The sequence below is a fragment of the Oncorhynchus mykiss genome, chromosome 6 (genome assembly GCF_013265735.2).
Source record: "Oncorhynchus mykiss isolate Arlee chromosome 6, USDA_OmykA_1.1, whole genome shotgun sequence".
Taxonomy (NCBI): Eukaryota; Metazoa; Chordata; class Actinopteri; order Salmoniformes; family Salmonidae; genus Oncorhynchus; species Oncorhynchus mykiss.
This window is the reverse complement of record NC_048570.1, coordinates 18,587,860-18,609,370: the sequence shown is the minus strand read 5'-3', so window position 1 is coordinate 18,609,370 and position 21,511 is coordinate 18,587,860. Positions and strand designations below refer to the sequence as shown.

The 21,511-nt window shown below is 43.0% G+C and overlaps 1 protein-coding gene across 3 annotated transcripts in view; it reads left to right on the top strand.

Annotated features, from left to right (window-relative positions):
- Nucleotides 1–11,212: 11,212 nt before the first annotated feature.
- LOC110525386 (vacuolar protein sorting-associated protein 13A) overlaps nt 11,213–21,511 on the top strand; it is a 64,535-nt gene continuing 54,236 nt past the window's right edge. For 2 of the 3 annotated variants that reach the window (XM_036979520.1, XM_036979519.1), the window contains exons 1-20: nt 11,517–11,616; nt 12,583–12,626; nt 12,732–12,774; nt 12,936–13,031; nt 13,137–13,238; nt 13,479–13,588; nt 13,726–13,785; nt 13,989–14,048; nt 14,165–14,245; nt 14,361–14,418; nt 14,637–14,764; nt 15,079–15,185; nt 15,419–15,590; nt 16,117–16,179; nt 16,451–16,583; nt 19,167–19,261; nt 19,384–19,526; nt 19,990–20,191; nt 20,360–20,474; nt 20,785–20,921. In XM_036979520.1, the coding sequence (XP_036835415.1) occupies nt 11,517–11,616; nt 12,583–12,626; nt 12,732–12,774; nt 12,936–13,031; nt 13,137–13,238; nt 13,479–13,588; nt 13,726–13,785; nt 13,989–14,048; nt 14,165–14,245; nt 14,361–14,418; nt 14,637–14,764; nt 15,079–15,185; nt 15,419–15,590; nt 16,117–16,179; nt 16,451–16,583; nt 19,167–19,261; nt 19,384–19,526; nt 19,990–20,191; nt 20,360–20,474; nt 20,785–20,921 (2,049 nt within the window). Of the gene's footprint in view, nt 11,617–12,582; nt 12,627–12,731; nt 12,775–12,935; nt 13,032–13,136; nt 13,239–13,478; nt 13,589–13,725; nt 13,786–13,988; nt 14,049–14,164; nt 14,246–14,360; nt 14,419–14,636; nt 14,765–15,078; nt 15,186–15,418; nt 15,591–16,116; nt 16,180–16,450; nt 16,584–19,166; nt 19,262–19,383; nt 19,527–19,989; nt 20,192–20,359; nt 20,475–20,784; nt 20,922–21,511 lie in introns of all 3 variants that reach the window. The other variant, XM_036979518.1, reaches the window with a different exon arrangement.

The window sequence follows — 21,511 nt, the reverse complement described above, 5'->3', positions numbered from 1 at the left end:
AACTTTTGTTATTGACCAAATACTTATTTTCCACCATCATTTGCAAATAAATTCATTAAAAATCAAACATTATGATTTTCTGGATTTTTTTCCTCATTTTGTCTGTCATAGTTGAAGTGTACCTATGATAAAAAGTACAGGCCTCTCTCATCTTTTTAAGTGGGAGAACTTGCACAATTGGTGGCTGACTAAATACTTTTTTGCCCCACTGTATATGTACAGTGCCTTGCGAAAGTATTCGGCCCCCTTGAACTTTGCGACCTTTTGCCACATTTCAGGCTTCAAACATAAAGATATAAAACTGTATTTTTTTGTGAAGAATCAACAACAAGTGGGACACAATCATGAAGTGGAACGACATTTATTGGATATTTCAAACTTTTTTAACAAATCAAAAACTGAAAAATTGGGCGTGCAAAATTATTCAGCCCCTTTACTTTCAGTGCAGCAAACTCTCTCCAGAAGTTCAGTGAGGATCTCTGAATGATCCAATGTTGACCTAAATGACTAATGATGATAAATACAATCCACCTGTGTGTAATCAAGTCTCCGTATAAATGCACCTGCACTGTGATAGTCTCAGAGGTCCGTCAAAAGCGCAGAGACCATCATGAAGAACAAGGAACACACCAGGCAGGTCCGAGATACTGTTGTGAAGAAGTTTAAAGCCGGATTTGGATACAAAAAGATTTCCCAAGCTTTAAACATCCCAAGGAGCACTGTGCAAGCGATAATATTGAGATGGAAGGAGTATCAGACCACTGCAAATCTACCAAGACCTGGCCGTCCCTCTAAACTTTCAGCTCATACAAGGAGAAGACTGATCAGAGATGCAGCCAAGAGGCCCATGATCACTCTGGATGAACTGCAGAGATCTACAGCTGAGGTGGGAGACTCTGTCCATAGGACAACAATCAGTCGTATATTGCACAAATCTGGCCTTTATGGAAGAGTGGCAAGAAGAAAGCCATTTCTTAAAGATATCCATAAAAAGTGTTGTTTAAAGTTTGCTACAAGCCACCTGGGAGACACACCAAACATGGTGGAAGAAGGTGCTCTGGTCAGATGAAACCAAAATTGAACTTTTTGGCAACAATGCAAAACGTTATGTTTGGCGTAAAAGCAACACAGCTGAACACACCATCCCCACTGTCAAACATGGTGGTGGCAGCATCATGGTTTGGGCCTGCTTTTCTTCAGCAGGGACAGGGAAGATGGTTAAAATTGATGGGAAGATGGATGGAGCCAAATACAGGACCATTCTGGAAGAAAACCTGATGGAGTCTGCAAAAGACCTGAGACTGGGACGGAGATTTGTCTTCCAACAGGACAATGATCAAAAATATAAAGCAAAATCTACAATGGAATGGTTCAAAAATAAACATATCCAGGTGTTAGAATGGCCAAGTCAAAGTCCAGACCTGAATCCAATCGAGAATCTGTGGAAAGAACTGAAAACTGCTGTTCACAAATGCTCTCCATCCAACCTCACTGAGCTCGAGCTGTTTTGCAAGGAGGAATGGGAAAAAATGTCACTGTCTCGATGTGCAATACTGATAGAGACATACCCCAAGCGACTTACAGCTGTAATCGCAGCAAAAGGTGGCGCTACAAAGTATTAACTTAAGGGGGCTGAATAATTTTGCACGCCCAATTTTTCAGTTTTTGATTTGTTAAAAAATTTTGAAATATCCAATAAATGTTGTTCCACTTCATGATTGTGTCCCACTTGTTGTTGATTCTTCACAAAAAAATACAGTTTTATATCTTTATGTTTCAAGCCTGAAATGTGGCAAAAGGTCGCAAAGTTCAAGGGGGCCGAATACTTTCGCAAGGCACTGTACATATCCCTTTACATTTGTGTGTATAAGGTAGTCATTGTAAATATGTTAGATTACTTGTTAGATATTACTGCATTGTCGGAACTAGAATCATAAGCATTTCGCTACACTCACATTAACATCTGCTAACCATGTGTACGTTACCAATAAAATGTGGTTTGATTTGATTTGATAATAAATCAATGAATTTTAACTAACTGCAATCCAGTGGCAGAGTGGAATCAACACTCCTCCCTCTCGGCCCCTCTGTATCCATCTAACCCATGGAAATCGATCTCCCACCAGGCCTTAAAGCCATCTATTGTTGACTGTGTTGAACCATGTATGTGTGGTGATGGCTGTTGAAACTGGCTGGTAGTAGTACTTTACCACACAAGCACCAAGAACCAAGGAAACTGTAAATTCCACAGACTTCCATGAACACAGGGATCTCTTCTGAATAGACAGTGTCAATGGCCAGATAGTCTCCTACATTGTATTACACATTGTTCACTGCAATGGACTTTGTCTTGGTGACATATTTTGCTCTGATGGCTTCTCCGAATCTGGCACTTAATACTGCATGGTCAGAGTTTGGAAGAGCATGCAGTGGGACGTCTCTTGTGTCCTTACAGTGTGTTGTTTTGTTGCCAAGGCTTTTGTTGGTTTGCTCCAAGCATGGTCCGAGCTGATGTCTTTTAGGCTGGGTCTTCGTTATATTTTTGAAGTTTCCCTGCTGAGAGCCTCTTGAAATATTGGTGTTTCGCTTCAAATCGCATTGTGGATCAAAGGTCCATAGGCAAGTAGCAGGCTAGGGTAGTGGACGAGGTCGTGCATCTTTGGGATGGTCTTCCCTGGAAACAGCTCCTGTAAGAGAGCTTGAAATTCAGGGATTTTTTCTGCCGTATATGGGATCCAGGATCTTCTTAAAACTTGGGCCAAGATTATGTTGGATATCTCTCGAAGCAGGAGGCAGAGATCCTAAGCACTGACGTTTTGTATTTGACTACCAATCATTTGAGGGAGTAAACGGAAAAGTGTACATTTTTCTGATGCACTTCCAGATAGATGGCCATTTTTCCTTGGGGTTCTCTCGGATAGTGGGACAGGTTTAGAAGACACATCTTGTTTGCCATATGACAAGTTCTCAATCTCATAGTTGATCTGGGCCAAAGTAATTTGCCTCTCTTGAACCAGTTGTTGCAGCACTATTCTGAGCACTGTGGGTATGATGCCCTCATGAAGGTCATTTTATTTTACCTTCATTTAATTAGGCAAGTCAGTTAAGAACAAAATCTTATTTTCAATGACAGCCTAGGAGCAGTGGTGTTAACTGCCTTGCTCAGGGGCAGAAATACAGATTTTTACCGTGTCAGGTCAGGGATTCGATCTGGCAACTTTTCGGTCACTAGTCCAACGCTCTAACCACTAGGCTACCTGCAGTCCGGTGGCATACATAACGTCTGGTGGAAACAGATAGGTAATTGGAGATGGCACATGATTCAGAGAAGTAACAGGCTTTTTTGATGCCATACATCGATGCATTGTCTGGATTTTCTTCCACAGCCTGAAAATGGTACTTGTATACTGAACAAAAATATAAACACAACATGCAACAATTTCAAAGATTTTACTGAGTTACAATTCCTATAAGGAATTTTAATTAATTAATTAGGCGCCAATCTAAGGATTTCACATGACTAGGCAGGGGTGCAGCCATGGGTGGGCCACTTGGCAGTCAGGCCCTCCCACTGGTGAGCCAAGCCCAGCCAATCAGAATGAGTTTTTCCCCACAAAAGGGCTTTATTACAGAAAGCAATACTCAGAACCCTCCCCTACCCCCTTCAGATGATCCTGCAGGTGTAGAAGCGTGGAGGTCCTGGGCTGGCATGGTTACACGTGGTTTGTGGTTGTGAGACTGGATGGATGTACTGACAAATTCTTTCAAATGACGTTGGAGGGGGCTTATGGTAAAGAAATTAACATTAAATTATCTGGCAACAGCTCTGGTGGACATTCCTGCAGTCAGCATGCCAAATGCATGCTCCCTCAACTTGAGACATCTGTGTCCTTTTATTGTCCCCAGCACAAGGTGCACCTGTGTAATGATCATACTGTTTAATCAGCTTCTTGATATGCCACACCTGTCAGGTGTGGATGGATTATCTTGGAAAAGAAGAAATGGTCACTAACACAGATTGAAAACAAAGAAAAATAAGCTTTTTGAGCAAATGGAAAGATCTTGTGATTTTTATTTCAGCTCATAAAACACGGGACCAACATTTTACAACAACACTTTACAACTTTATGTTTGCATCGGAAGAGACTGTCACTGGCAAACATGTTTACAGACCCAACAACATTATATAGTATCTATCCCCTTATCATGAAGAAAAGCACATGAGCTAATAATAATATACGAAGTAAGCAAAATAATTAAATAATTCCAACTTTGCCTAAAATAATGACTAATTTATCCGTTATTTTACCAGGTAAGTTGACTGAGAACCCATTCTCATTTGCAGCAACGACCTGGGGAATAGTTACAGGGGAGAGGAGGGGGATGAATGAGCCAATTGTAAACTGGGGATTATTAGGTGACCGTGATGGTTTGATGGCCAGATTGGGAATTTAGCCAGGACACCGGGGTTAACACCCCTACTCTTACGATAAGTGCCATGGGATCTTTAATGACCGCAGAGAGTCAGGACACCCCATCTGAAAGACGGCACCCTACACAGGGCAGTGTCCCCAATCACTGCCCTGGAGCATTGGGATATTTTTTAGACCAAAGGCAAGAGTGCCTCCTACTGGCCCTCCAACACCACTTCCAGCAGCATCTGGTCTCCCATCAGGGACTGACCAGGACCCACGCTGCTTAGCTTCAGAAGCAAGCCAGCAGTGGTATGCAGGGTGGTATGCTAAGATACTTATATGATAGACTATGGCATAAGAGAATGATGAGCGTATCATTTTATTTTATTTAACCTTTTTTTAACTAGGCAAGTCAGTTAAGAACAAATTCTTATTTACAATGACGGTCTACCAAAAGGTAAAAGAAGGCCTCATGCAGGGACGGGGGCTGGGATTCAAAATAAAACATTTAATTGAAATATAGGAGAAAACACACATCATGACAAGATAGACAACACAACACTACATAAAGAGAGACTTAAGACAACAACATAGCATGGCAGCAACACATGAAAACAGAGCATTGTAGCAACACAACATGACAACAACATGGTAGCAACACAACATGGCAGAAGCACAACCTGGTAGCAGCATAAAACATGGTACAAACATTATTGGCGACATACAACAGCACAAAGGGCAAGAAGGTAGAGACAACAATACATCATGTGAAGCAGCCACAACTGTCAGTAAGTATCCATGATTGAGTCTTTGAATGAATAGACAGAGATAAAACTGTCCAGTTTGAGTGTTTTTTGCAGCTTGTTCCAGTCGCTAGCTGCAGCGAACTGAAAAGAGGAGCGACCCAGGGATGTGTGTGGTTTGGGGACCTTTAACAGAATGTGACTGTCAGAACGGGTGTTGTATGTGGAGGATGGGGGCTGCAGTAGATATCTTAGATAGGGGGGAGTGAGGCCTAAGAGGGTTTTATAAATAAGCATCAACCAGTGGGTCTTGCGACGGGTATACAGAGATGACCAGTTTACAGAGGAGTATAGAGTGCAGTGATGTGTCCTATAAGGAGCATTGGTGGTATAAGAGGCCAATTGTTTTGAACACAGCAAAAGTCATGCTGGATTGACAGCATGGCCAATGTATTCAACATTTTCTGGCCCATGGTGTTGCATGTGAATGTTTATTACTTTAAGCTAGAAAAAGACACCCTTTCAGACAGATGTTTTAAAATCTTAAACCTAGTCTTGGACCACACACCCTCTCCACCGAATAGCAGGCAGGGGAAGCAAAATAGTGATAGCTTTGCGACGCTCGCAGTTAGCCACTGATTCCATCCAAACCACTCATTGTTAAATTTGCAATTTGTTTTTATCTTCATAAGACAAGGATTTGCCCGTAGATTGTCGCTGTGATTCACAATGTGATTGTCTAGCCTGTTAGCTAAACATTTGAACGTATGATGTTGACATGATCAGTCCAATCAAAGCTATGGTAGATAACGTGATTTGACGTAATTTTGTCAGAGGCCAATGACCTTGAGTCTTCTTGGACGGGCACTTCTAATGTAAATCTATGGTAGCAACCAAGGGAGCTTGAACTGCCAGTTTCTGCTCTTCTTTCTTTTACAACCCGGAGAAAAAGCGCAACACACAGCGACCGCATCTGCAGACAGCAGCACCATGCGGGTCCTATAATAATAGCTTTGCCTTCACACAGCCTGTCCGCCTGCTCTGTGGTGTCCTTGTGGTCCTAAATCCAGTCGACTGAAACAGCCAAACAGCCTACCCAACAGCACTGAGGCGTCCGCATGGTCTTAAAGCACATTGATGCTGCCTTTGTATCACAGTGCGATTATAAAACTGGGCGGGACACAAATTACGTTTTAGAATGTGGGGGGGGATCATGCCCCCCCTCCCCATTCCCAGTCAAAGTTGCGCCCCTGGGTTCGAGGGACATTTATTTTACTTTTACCCTTTTTTCTCCCCAATTTCATGGTATCCAATTGGTAGTTACAGTCTTGTCTCATCTCTGAAACTCCCATATGGACTCGGGAGAGGCGAAGATCGAGAGCCATGCGTCCTCCGAAACACGACCCAACCAAGCTACACTGCTTTCTTGACACAATACCCACTTAACCCGGAAGCCAGCCACACCAATGTGTCAGAGGAAACACCCTACACCTGGCGACCGTGTCAGCGTGCATACGCCCGGCCTGCCACAGGAGTCGCTAGAGCGCAATAGAACAAGGACATCCCTGCCGGCCAAACCCTCCCCTAACCCTGATTATGCTTTACCAATTGTGCGTCGCCCGATGGGTCTCCCGGTCACGGCCGACTCTAACCAGGATCTCTAGTGGCGCAGTGCCATAGACCACTGCGCCACTCGGGAGGCCCCCGAGGCACATAAATAGGGAAAATGGTAAAATATAGAAATAACAAGCAATGCTTATTAAGGGTTAAAGGTTTAAATGTGCTTGTTTGAACCATGTTAACAGTAACAAAGAAACTTGAATATACAAACACTCATTCAGATAAACCAGAGAAGAAGAGGCTAAGCGAGAGGGATAACTGGGTCAAAAATCTGTCTTCTGCAGCAGGTGGTGTTTTTTCCACTCACCAAGTGAGGAGATTTGTATGCTTATTTTGGCGTATTTGCTATGTGTGGCTCATTTAGTATATATCGAATAGAAGTTTCGTATCGCCTTAGGTTGTTACAAGTGTACTGATATAAGTAGGACACTTGACATCCCCGGCAACTTTGAGAGAAAAAAAACCTTTCAATCAGATAAAAACCTTGTGACCCATTCAAAAGTGTCACACAAGCATGAAGATGTCTTGCACCAGGGCAGGGTTGCCAGGATTTGCTAAATTTTCCAGACAATGACCACTCAAATCCCGCCCAAAAGAACTGACACCTATGCCAAATTGATACAAATGTCACAGCAAGAGGAGTTTCCATATTTATACAATAAACTATTTTTTCCATAATTTTATCGAGCCAATTAAAAAGGAATATCGTAGTAACTTGTTACGACGTTATAAGCAAAATTCGGTTTTCCTCAAAATAATAATTATTGCGAGCTATGATATGATGTAATAAAGGAATTTGAATATGTCGCAAGAGAAAAGATCATTTGCACTTGATAAACTTGCCATATCATTTTCCATCAATGAATCTCGTTTGACTGCTATGATTAAGCAATAAGGCACAAGGGGGTATGGTATATGGCCAATATACCACGGCTAAGGGCTGCTCTTATGCATGACGCAACACGGAGTGCCTGGACACAGCCCTTAGCCGTGGTATATTGGCCATATATCAAAAACCACCCGAGGTAACCTGGCTACAGGTTATCTACAAGTCTCTGCTAGGTAGTGCCCCGCCCTATCTCAGCTCCCTGGTCACCATAGCAGCACCCACTCGTAGCACACGCTCCAGCAGGTATATCTCACTGATCACCCCCAAAGCCAATTCCTACTTTGGTCGCCTTTCCTTCCAGTTCTCTGCTGCCACTGACTGGAACGAACTGCAAAAATCACTGAAGCTGGAGATTCCCATCTCCCTCACCAGCTGTCAGAGCAGCTCACAGATCACTGCACCTGTTCATAGCCCATCTATCTACCTCATTCCCATACTGTATTTATTTATTTATTTTGCTCCTTTTGCACCACAGTATCTCTACTTGCACATCCATCGTTTGCACATCTACCATTCCAGTGTTTAATTGCCATATTGTAATTACTTTGCCACCATGGCCTATTTATTGCCTTAACTCCCTTATTTGCACTCACTGTATATAGACTTTGTTTTCTTTTTGTTCTACTGTATTATTGAATGTATGTTTTGTTCATTCCATGTTTAACTCTGTGTTGTTGTATGTGTCGAACTGCTATGCTTTATCTTGGCCAGGTCGCAGTTGCAAATGAGAACTTGTTCTCAACTAGCTTACCTGGTTATATAAAGGTGAAAAAAAATGCTATTATAAACAAAATCGTTAAGAATAATATAAAACCAGTCTGCACACCACCAAGGTGAATTGGTTTAGTCTTGACTCTTGGTTGACAGTATTGGGGGATGGGTAATTGACGCTCGAGAGCCAAATCAACACAAATTTGTTTCTATTTGTCTTTGTTACTTATTTTTGATATTTATGAGTCTTATTTTTGTATATATTTTTATATTTACATAGTTTTAAATGTTATGATTATTTATTTGTGTTGTTCCAAATGTCTGAATAAACTTTATAGTTTTTTTTGTTGGCGGGGCGCTGAAGGGAGCCATACAAGCTAGAACTGCTATTGCTTTGACTCCATTATTTCTTGATGTGCATCAGTTCTAGGCTGCATTTCAAACTAATAGTAGACAGCCGTCGGCCATAAACTATCAGCCCTTGAATGACGTTTTACGTTGTCACATCCGAGTGTACGTTAAACGTAGACAGCCGTCGGCCATAAACTGTCAGCCCTTGAATGACGTTTTACGTCGTCACATCCGAGTGTACTTTAAATCTCCGGGTGATGATTGGAGAGGCAACGTCCTTGGTTGAAATCTTGAAGTTGAGCTTAAAAACAACCATCCTAAAGTTATTAATGTACCTAGTAAGCTAAAGTATTTAGCTAGCACTCCTGTCAGGTAGCTAGCTACAGTTACCCATAGCTGGCTAGCTAGTTATATAGTTTGGTAATTTATTCCAATACATTTCAGAATTGCAAAAAATATATTTATGAATCTAGCAACGTTTTATAGGCTCCTCACTACGAGACTAAGCCAATTTGCTAACGCTAAAATCAATGTATATATATATATATATTTTTTTTTTTTTTGCAAGCTAGCTTCATACTTTTTTCTAACATGCCGAAAATGCAGCCTTGTTTATTGAATTTGACACTTCGTGGCCACCAGAGTTTGACATGTGACTATAGTTTGCATTGAATTGTGGGTCATATTAACCCGTTGAGGGGATAAAATAACGTGTTTGGAATGCAGCCCTAGTGTATTCATATGTTTTGCGAAAATGGGTTGGAAATAGGTGTCTCCATAACGACCATCTAAATGTACTTATTATTATTTGTATTTATTGCAGAAAAAACAGTATACAAACGAATCTAAATAGCCTATGTACAACTTGGTAAAAAGTTGTCAGGACGTGCGCTGCTCCCTCTTCTCTCGCTCACATGACTCAGCCAATAGCTGTAGTGCTCTCTCAACACACACCCCTCCGTCCCTCCCCAACACTCCCTCCCTCCCTCATCAACAACCTGCCTCTGCCAGACAGTAAGCAACAGGTCACAGTGAATATATATAAATATATATTTGTTAAGAAAAATGCCATGGCGGCCGCAGTGCAACTTACTAATAGCCCAAAAAACGTAACCAATACATTTTCACGAGCGACATCGTCTTCAAAGTAGCCCAATTCGCGAGAAAACAGCAAATGTGCAACACTGCTTGAGAGGAACCAATGGGATAATCGAGGTGGGGCACATGCAGGAATGCCCAAACACAGGAACGCCCCAAATTGCGGGCTGCAGTTGCACACTATTGGCCTTTTATTTTCTATATGCCATAGACTATGGTGACTCCTATTGTTGGGAGTCAAAAGTAGTCAACTCCTGTGGTTAGAGTTGAAATAGGCGACTCTTGCTTGACGCGAAAGCACGCTGAAACGGATGCGGACACGCCACCCCATTACAGTCCTACTAGGAAGACTACATGTGCGTTCTAGAGGACTGACATGAGCATGCCCATTTAGTCATCAATTTAGCCTATAAAAGGCCTATTTTGTTTGAATATAGAAGGTAATGTTTAGGAACTAGAATATTGCAGTAATATTTATGCTTTGTGCAGCCTTGACGGATCACATGGGATGATGCTGGTACTGTGTTGATACACCTATTCTTCCCCCCCATCCTGCTGATTTGAGCTGCTGAACCATATTTGCACTTGAGATGCGTTTAAGTGAATTTACCATTTCCAAAAAGTTTAGCGGGGATGTCCTGCTTTGACAGCTCTCAAACCCTGTTCATGGAGCGCTTCCATCCTTTAGGTTCACTCCAACCTTAATCTAGGGCATCTGATTCAATAATTAGCTGGTTGATCAAAATAATCTGGTTGGAGCGAAACCTTACTGAATGCATCTTCCGCAATTAACCCACCCCCTCTGAATCAGAGAGGTGTGGGGCTGCCATAATCGAGATCCACGTCTACGGCGCTCGGGGAACAGAGGGTTAACTGCCTTGCTAAGGGGCAGAACGACATATTTTTACCTTGTCAGCTCGGGGATTCGATCCAACGACCTTTCGGTTACTGGCCCAACGCTCTAGGCTACCTGCCGCCCACAGTACATCAACAGCCTACCAGGGTTTCGTTAAATAATCTATAAACACAATACGTTTTACTGCACATTTAGGCCTAATTAAACATGAATTTGGCGATGTTTAATTTCAATTCACTGTCACTATGACGAATAGTTTAATCATACTCATTGGTAGCTTAATATATACTTTAAAATACTGTAGGTGAATTTACAAGGCACTGTGAGATACAGATTACCAAAATATAGTTTATGCGACTATTCCGACAGTCTGTCTGCCTGACCCCATTCTCTCTCCCTCGCCTGCTCTTCCATTTTAATATACACCATTGCGATAGCCAACGCTATATATTTTGATTACCGATGCACGGTTCTGACTTTCTGCCTGGTGGTCGACATGTCTATGCCTGGCTGTGCCTCTGCCGTCTCTCCCTCTCTTTCTTCGCTGTGTATTGCACCCCCATAGCTGTGAAAGATGCGAGAGTTTGTTCTCGAAGTAAAAATACTGAACCTTAGGAGTCTATTCATAGTGGAATCGAAGCTTGACAACTAGAAATGGGAGTCGACTGGCAAGGAATCGATTATTTTGGATTCGACTCCCCACCACTACTCTACTGACGCAACCAAATGCTTGAGAAACAGGACTAGGCGCGACAGGTAGCTAGCTAGCTAGTCAAGAGAAACTTAATGTAAACAATTTAACATGGTGACCGAGAGGTGAACGACATAGCAACATGGTCTTCGAAAGCGTGGTGGTAGATGTCCTAAACAGGTTTCTGGGGGACTATGTTGTGAACCTTGACACCTCACAACTCAAGCTCGGGATTTGGGGAGGTAACGTTACTTTGACGATTAAGTGTTATGGTTTGCAAGACAACGGGCACACTATTTTCACGGCACTTAAATACTAAGTGATTTTGGATAGCCCTGGTCCATTTCCTAACCTGCTACGAAAAAGTCACTTCGGTAACGTTACTAGTATCGAAGTGCCGTGAAAAGAGTGTTTCCCAGAGTAATACATGGCTGGTTTGCTGAGGGAAAGTACTGCTACTATGCTTGCTTGTTAAGGTTTTGTTGGCAACTGGCTAGCTATTATGGGGTTTTATTTGCTAACTAGGTAGCTACGTTTGCAAGCCTACATCGGTCAACTAGCCCAGGTAGCCATCTTCACAGGTTTGCTCGGAAGCCCTACCCCCAAAAAGCCAACGTTTTTTGTTTGGCTGGAGTCCAAGTGTGGTCACGCCCGTTTCTTATTATTTGTCTTCTTCTATGGTATAATTGCGTTCGCAACTATTAGAAGTGCATTCCGCCACTTACTGTGCGGGTGGATAATAAGGATCCCAAAAAGGAACACATTCGAGTAAAAATAAATAGACAAACTATAAACATTTTTTTTTTTTTTTTTAATCTACCTGCTTTTCTGTAAAAACCTCATTCTAATCAGGTCCCAATACAGGCTCAGAAGCCTGAGGGCCTCCACATAGGAGAATCGTTATGCAGCCCTGATCTTTGACACCTCGACCTCATTCACCCTAACAGGGCACTCAAGGCAGTTCGGAGTATGATCCCCACCACAGTTGCAACATTTTCCATTCACAGATTATTCAATATCATACTTCTCCCATCTGCAAACATTTGACACGTGGCCAATTTTGCATATTTTTTATATTGATTTTTATCAGCTCTTCAACCAAAGCCTAATATTATCTGAGTGAGCAAGTAACACAACAATTACATACTTATTTAATTTATTTCATAAACAAAGTTATGCAACACCCAATATGCTTTTTTCCCCCCTAGGTGATGCTGTGCTCAGAAATCTTGAAATAAAGGAAAATGCCTTGGTAGGTTTTACATGAATGGCTAGGCCTACTGCTAAACATATCAGTTGTTAATTATGTAGGTACATTGACATTATATTGTGCTGAATATTTTTGTTCTTGTTTCAGAGTCAACTTGACATTCCTTTTAAAGTAAGAGCCGGACATATAGGTAAGATTTGTACGATGACTCTCAACCCAACACCTACCGTATAACCCTATGACATTTACTATAGTGCCTCCCTCCTACTCCCTCTTTCTCACTCTTCAAACTCTTTCTATTTGTTCTCTCCCTCTGCTGTGTGTGTGTGTTTGTGTGTGTGGTTCTGTCAGGACGTTTGGAGCTGAAGATTCCATGGAAGAATCTGTACACCCAGTCAGTGGAAGCTACACTGGATGGAGTTTACCTGCTCATCGTGCCCACAGCCAGTGAGAACCTGACCGTATCACCGATATGCATGAACCCTAGCTGTAGTGTGTGTGCATGTGTCTTTGCTTTTGTTAATGGGTAGCCTATGTCTTTGCATGTTTCAGGTATAAAGTATGATGCAGAGAAGGAGGAGAAACAGCTTCAGGAGGCTCGTCAGAGGGAGCTGCAGAGGATCGAAGAGACCAAACAGAAAGCAGCGGAACAAGGTCAGAGTTCATGTGTCTGTCTGTTTTTGGCAGTTAGTTACAGTATTATACATTTTGAGTCTTTGTAAGTTATGTATAGCTTCAAAATGTTTAAAACCGTCATGTGCATCTCAGACTGTCAGTCAGTGTTTACATTTCCCCAGATGCACCCCTTGGCGGGGCTGCCTTTGGGTTAAAACACAGACTCAGGACTGTGACTTTAATGCATGTGTTCTTATATCATGTTCATTGGTGTCACAGAAAACCCCGCACTTGAGAAACAAGACACCTTTGTGGAGAAACTGGTGACACAGGTGATCAAGAACCTTCAGGTGAAGATCTCCAACATCCACATCCGCTATGAGGATGACGTGAGTATTCTGCCTAGTGTACTACAGTAGTACTACACTAGTTCTACAGTACTAGAACTATGTATATTACTACTGTGTTGCATTACTGTAAGTTTCTTTCTTTCTCCTCTCATCTCTTTCTCTCTTCTCTTTCTCAGGTCACCAATCCCAAATGCCCATTATCATTTGGAATGTCTCTACAGAACCTCAGCCTTCAGGTAATGTGTGTGTCGCCTTCTCATGAAGGAAACAAATGATAAAATGTGATATTGGTTTCCTTACCCTGTAAGCAGTCTATGGACAAGGTATGACAGCAATCCATGCTTTGGTTTTGTTGTGGTCAGAGTTATGGTCTATTTGTGGTCTGATGCTGAAACAGTATCACGTAACTTCTCAACCCCAAAACTGTGTTACCCCACAGACCGCAGATGAGAACTGGAAACCTTGTCTTCTGAATGAGAAAGCCAAGCTGTTTTTCAAGGTAGAGTATTCTTTACAGCAATGGTTATTCTGTAGATGAGTTTTACATACATTATGACACTATTATACTGTCAACAGCATTCTAAGCTGTTTTCTGTTGTGCTTTTTCCTCCTCAGCTTGTCCAGTTGGACAATCTCTTTGCCTACTGGAACGTGAACTCAATTCTGTACTCCAATCACATGCCAGATGAGGCCCTGGTGAGTGACCGTGTCATCATTCAGCACCGTTGCTGAGCGGTGAGTCTCTTAAGTGAGAGTGATGTCTATCTATGATGTCTAATTAAGTGTCTCTTCCTGTCTGTCGTTTCCACAGCGATGCCTCCAGAACAGCATGGATATCTACAGTTCCACCCCCATGAAACACGATTTCAGTGAGTGTTGCCTAGTCGATACAGGGGTGTGACATCATTCATCGTCTGGATCAGTCTTGGTATTCATGTTGCCATCCACCTGATACAGGGAATCAAATCAGTCATTTGAGTGTATTGTAATTGAATACTTTTTCTCATTATTTAAACCCACTGTTGAATTGTTGTTTAATTCGGTATCATATCCTTATTAACCTAATTTTCCTGTTCAATGCTGGCAGTTTTTCGTCCGATAACGGCCAATGCGAAGCTGAGCATGAACCCCCGGTCAGACGTAAACTTCTCTTCACCCAAGGTAGACTTGGTAGTCAACCTGAGAGAGGTGGCCGTGGAGCTGAACAGGCCACAGGTGAGACGGGAAAGAGGCCATGAAAGAGAGGGCGAGAAAGGGCTACATTTTCTTCAAGCAAAAGAGCACATTTGCCCCCCAAAATACTGTAAAACTCATTAGAATCTGCATTGTGACTTCAACTATGTGCATAATAAGGACGGTGGCTATTATTTAACCACAGTGAAGGACACTGATACATGCAATTTCCACAATTTTGCTATCCTGTCTATTTGAAATGTTACAGTATTTTTACCAATATAAAATCGGGTTTATTATTTCCCTCTCTGTCTTCTTCGTTGACCCCTGAACTCTGACCCTTTCCCTCTCTGCAGTATATCAGCATTCTGGAGCTCCTGGGCTCGGTGGATATGATGTCACGCAACCTGCCATACAGGAAATACCGGCCGCAATTCCACGTGCACACCAACGCCTACATATGGTCAACACTCACTCTTTTGTTTCTTATACAAAAAAATACTTAAACCCTTTTCTCTTGATGTATTGATGACAATTGTGGTTATTGTTAATGTTTAGGCAGTGAATGATAATTGTGTCATGTTGCATGCCACCCAGTATAAGATTATTAGACACATTTTTCCAATCAATTGAGTTACAGTGATGAACACAGACTAGGCCCATTGTGACTGTCACTCTGCTTGTGTTTTCATCTAGGTGGCAGTATGTGATTATGGGCATCATGGAGGTGGACGTGAAGCCACGGCTGCACATGTGGTCGTGGCAGTGCATCCACCGCCACCGGCAGACAGTCAAGTGTTACAGAGCGCTCTACAAGTCCAAGATCACCAACAAGAAGCCCACTGAGAAGCTGCTCAGGGAAGTGGAGGTGTGTGGAGATCAGGGTCATGTTCATTAGGCACCAAATGGAGAAAAACTGACAAATAGGAAGGGACTACCTGGACTTGTACAAAAAGAAGCACACATTAAAATGTTCTATTGCAAAAGGTTTTGAAACATTTTCCGTTGCGTTCCCTAAAGAGCGGAACCCAGACCTGCATTCAAATAGTACTTGTTTTGTTTCCAAAACTTGAGCAGTGCTTGATTGAGCTTGCCTGGCTATAATTTGACCAATGGAATACTCCCCAAAGTTCAAGCCTTGCCCATCTGGCACTTCGGGCTGACTCAATCAAGCACTCAAAGTATTTAAAAGAAAACAAAATGCTCACCAGGTTTGGTGGAGATTGAGAAGGGCCTACTCCTCCCTCGCTTTCAGAGTTGCAACCCCAATCCTTTTCTCTACTCTGCTGCATTGATTGATGGACGTTAAGTAATTGATGAAGTAATAATTGATCAATTCCCATAACGGTCCGGGAACTGTTTTAATGGATCCATCTTTCCCTCCATGTGCCCAGGAGACTGAGCGGACTCTGGATATTTTTAACATCACGCTGGCCAGGCAGCAAGCTGAGATGGAGGTACGGATTGAGCTATCTGTTGAATTATTCCTAGCTAACTACCTCTCTTCTCTGCATCTACTGTAATGTGTTTAGCCTGTCTGTCCGTCAACTAACTCATTTGTTCAAAATGGCAGTAAAGCATGACAGAAATAACCCGACTTAGTCACACTGCCATAGCGTAACCACCAGTGCAACACGTGGTCACAGTTTAACTAACAGTGGTTCCAGCTAGTGGTTGTGGCTGAGGCGTTATGTGTAGACTGTGACCAGCAATGGTTGGTTGTTCCAGGCGAGCAAGGCGGGTCTGCGTATCTTTCGTCCGGGGGTGAAGGTGGAGGAGGAATCTCAGGGCTGGTTGGGCTGGATGTGGTCCGGCTGGTCAGGAGATGACGGCGCCAAGTCCAAGGAGGTCAAGACCGGAGGTGAGACTGCCCACATACCCAATCACCATGCCCCATTTTGTACATACATTCTTATTAATTGAGACATTTCACATTTGATACAGGGTCTCACTTTGACTAATAAATAAACGCAGAATGTCTGTTAGTGCCAGCATCCTGCCACAGCTGCAATCTTTTTGGCTTGCAAGCTTGAAGTAGGCAGTGGCTAGCTAAATGGCATTGTAGGCCTACCAAGTACAAACCTAGCTACAAAAATTGACAATGGCGAAACAAGGCACTTGAAAAGACCCCATACTGATATTGAGGTGGAGAATTCCTGTCAATCCACTGTGCATGTTGTTCCTCGGCCTAGTCCTTTAGCCTTGGTTTCTCAAATGATTGCCTCGCCTGGTTCACCAACTACTTCTCTGATAGAGTTCAGTGTGTCAAATCGGAGGGCCTGTTGTCCGGGCCTCTGACAGTCTCTATGGGGGTGCCACAGGGTTCAATTCTTGGAACGACTCTCTTCTTTGTATACATCAATGATGTCACTCTTGCTGCTGGTGAGTCTCTGATCCACCTCTACGCAGACGACACCATTCTTGTATACTTCTGGCCCTTCCTTGGACACTGTGTTAACAACCCTCCAGGCGAGCTTCAATGCCATACAACTCTCCTTCCATGGCCTCCAATTGCTCTTAAATACAAATAAAACTAAATGCATGCTCTTCAACCGATCTCTGCCTGCACCTGCCCGACTTTCCAACATCACTACTCTGGACGGTTCTGACTTAGAATATGTGGACAACTATAAATACCTAGGTGTCTGGTTAGACTGTAAACTCTCCTTCCAGACTCACATCAAACATCTCTAATCGAAAGTTACATCTAGAATTGGCTTCCTATTTCGCAACAAAGCATCCTTCACTCATGCTGCCAAACATACCCTCGTAAAACTGACTATCCTACCGATCTTTGACTTCGGCGATGTCATTTACAAAATAGCCTCCAATACCCTGCTCAATAAATTGGATGCAGTCTATCACTGTGCCATCAGTTTTGTCACCAAAGCCACCACTGCGACCTCTACTCTCTCGTTGGCTGGCCCTCGCTTCATACTCGCCGCCAAACCCACTGGCTCCAGGTCATCTACAAGACCCTGCTAGGTAAAGTCCCCCCTTATCTCAGCTCGCTGGTCACCATAGCAGCACCCACCTGTAGCACGCGCTCCAGCAGGTATATCTCTCTGGTCAGCCCCAAAACCAATTCTTCCTTTGGCCGCCTCTCCTTCCAGTTCTCTGCTGCCAATGACTGGAACGAACTACAAAAATCTCTGAGACTGGAAACACTTATCTCCCTCACTAGCTTTAAGCACCAGCTGTCAGAGCAGCTCACAGATTACTGCACCTGTACATCTATAATTTAACCCAAACAACTACCTCTCCCCCTACTGTATTTCTTTATTTATTTAGCTCCTTTGCACCCCATTATTTCTATTTTGCACATTCTTCCACTGCAAATCTACCATTCCAGTGTTTTACTTGCTATATTGTATTTACTTTGCCACCATGGCCTTTTTGCCTTTACCTCCCTTATCTCACCTAATTTGCTCACATCGTATATAGACTTATTTTTCTACTGTATTGTTGCTGTATGTTTGTTTTACTCCATGTGTAACTCTGTGTTGTTGTATGTGTCGAACTGCTTTGCTTTATCTTGGCCAGGTCGCAATTGTAAATGAGAACGTGTTCTCAACTTGCCTACCTGGTTAAATAAAGGTGAAATAAAAAATAAAAACCAGGAGGCTGTCGCTCCTTTCCGCAGAATCCTCTGACACAGGTGAAGCACGGTTGGAGTTTAGAAGACCGCATCGGCACATGCATTCTGAACCAACCAAACATTTATTTTATTGGGAGAAATTGGCAGCAAATCAAAGTTGTTACTTTGCAAAGAGATGCATGGGCACCGTGAGAGGAGAGTGTCCTTGGATTTAGACAGACATGTCAGCAATAAATGAGATCAGACGAGTAGGCTACCAGGGCACCAATGCTTAGTCTTCTACAGGTCGCCTTGCCTCTTTTCTCAAAAGGCCAACGTGCCAATCATTCGGCTGGTTTACTGTGTGTCATCCAGCTGGTTTCAAAATGACATCATCGGGGCGCATTGTGTGATTTTAACCAATTATGAGCTGGCATTGCCTATTAATTGTCTTGGTTGATGATGTCATTGCAAACACTTATCTTTTTTACTTCAAAACATAGAAATGTGTCATTTTCACATGTTGATGTCGGGGTGGTGCTGAAGATGATGGATATGAAGTAAAAAAAAATTGACATTTCCCTTTAACCCTGTCCTGTCCCACCCTATGAATTATCAAGTATTGAATGATGTTGATAACAAGGTGCTCATGATGATGATGATAATAATGGTTTTGGACCAGTTATGTCTTTGACTTGGATTTAATTGCGCACTTGGAATTGCATTTAGCATTTTCTTCCCTTTTGTAAAGTTGATTTGAAATTATCTTGATGATAAGGCGCTCCTGATGAGGATGATGTTTTAATGTTTGTTTTTGTGAAGCTAGACACATTTTATGGACAATATAAAAATCTTTATTCTCCTCAGCTTTTGGTGAGCTTATGACTCCTGCCGAGAAGGCCAAACTCTACACCGCCATTGGCTACAGTGAGGTAGCTGTCAATCACAACCTGCCAAAGAACGTGAGTGGCTACTGTACATTTCCTACACATCGTAGTGCAGTACAGCAATCCCTGGATATAGAAAGATAACCCAGGACACTATTCACAATCTCTCTTGTCCCTCTCTCATTTTGTTTTTTCAGTTTGAGGACATTAAGATACATTTTCACATGAAGAGGATGTCTTTCTCAATGAAAGACAACAAGGATCAGAATGAAATCCTCAAGGTCACAGTTGAAGACCTGAAATCCATGCTGACCCAGAGGCCCGGAGCACAAGCCATTAAGTATGCACAGTACACACTCTGGGGTGTGTTCGGTGAGGGGAAACATTCAGAACGTTGCACACAGAAATGAAGAGCTGACATGATGTCAAAATTTACACGACAGAATATCATATCTGTTCTACAAAATCTATTTATAATCGGTAACTCTGTACACTTGTGAACAGACCCTGCGTTTAAATACTTCCCCCTCCTTCCCTGTTGTAGTGCTTTATCAATGGGATATTGTTGCCAGGTTTTTGTTGTCGTGCCATAGTCCAAGAGCAAACTTGAGAACAGCTGACGACACTATTTTGCGATGCTCGGTTTGTCGGTATCTCTATCATTCTCCCCCTATGCTTTTCCCTCATCTATCTCCCCTTTCTCTCTCTCCCCCTTTCTCGCTCTCCAGACTTCTCTCTCTTCCACTGCTGCCTCCACTCTCTGCCCTTGGTTCTGATTCTGCTGGTGTTGTTGTTGCCCTCAGGCTGTCGGCCCAGCTTAGTCTGTTTGAGGTGAAAGGACTGGCCAATAATCGGCCGGCGCCCACGCTGCTGTCGTCGAGGAAGGCTGCCACGGTAACAGGGACCCCCCTACTTGACATCCTGTTTGAGACCAACCCTCTGGATGAGAGTGCTGACCAGCGGCTCCACGTCGAGTCCCAGCCTCTGGAGATCATCTATGACGCTGTTAGTGTGTGTGTGTGTGTGTGTGTGTGTGTGTGTGTGGGTGGGTGTGTACCTGTTTACATTACTATATCAGTTGTTCCTCGGTTCAATCTGGCGTGGAGTTGTTAGAACAAAAATGAGTGTGTTTGCTTGTGTAACAACATGGGTACCTGTGTCTCCCTCCGGCAGGTGACGGTGAACAGCATGTCTGCGTTCTTCTTGCCGCCTGATGACCTCCAGCTAGACGAGCTGACCAACGCCACTCTCATGAAGCTGGAACAGTTCCGAGACCGCACCTCCACAGGTCAGAGCCCCGCCTCTAGCTCTGACTGACAGGCCACACTCACTTTCCTGGGCTGAAACACAGCACTGATGGATTTGTTTACATATGCTGCAGGCCCAAATATGGAGATCTATTCATTTATTTTCAATGGACATGGAGGTTGGTGAGGTAAACTTATGATTAATCAGCCAGGATATCTGCCTCATTGACCTCAATCTCCAATCCATACTTCTTATTTCCTATTGACAGACACCCCTCCCTCCCCTTTCATATCCTATATTATGTAAGAACGTGTTGAAGTATGCCGTCCATTATATATTGTTGTCTGCAGGGCTGATGTACGTGATTGAGACCCAGAAGGTTCTGGATCTGAACGTCAACCTCATGGCCTCCTACGTGATCGTGCCCCAAACCGGCTTCTACGACTCCACTCAGAACCTCATGCTATTGGACCTGGGTCACTTCAAGGTAGGTCACTTCAATTGACACAGCACACACGTTTGTGTAGAGACAGCGGTTCGATCTGACTTGAGTGAGTGAGAGACGATGTACAGAAAATTTGCGAACTGTGATTGATCCTGTCATGTTGCTGCTATATTTCACTTGCCCAATAAGGCAACCACTGAGCAGACTCAACTTGCCTGACTGTTTAGTTTACTAGCCCTGGGCAGCCGAACCCTGCATAATAAACAGGACCTCATCCAGGTGTGCTATGACAGGGATTTTCAAACTGGGGTCCATACATTTTAGCTTTGTTTTGAAAAACTATTTTGGGTATTTTTGTACGTGAAAAATGATTAGTTTATGAATATCGCTAGCTGCAACAGAATACTGTCATGGAAACCATTTGAATGTCTCTATGTCCAGTATGAAGGAAGTTAGAGGGAGTTTCACGAGCCAATGCTAACTAGCGTTAGCACAATAACTGGAACATCTACAGGAACATTTGGCATACTAGCTGTTCCTGTTCATCCGACTCTGAGGTAGCAGATGAAAAGGGCTTTATTGCCTGGGAAGAAAAGTTTGAAAATCCCTGTTCTATGCCATTGTGTTATCAG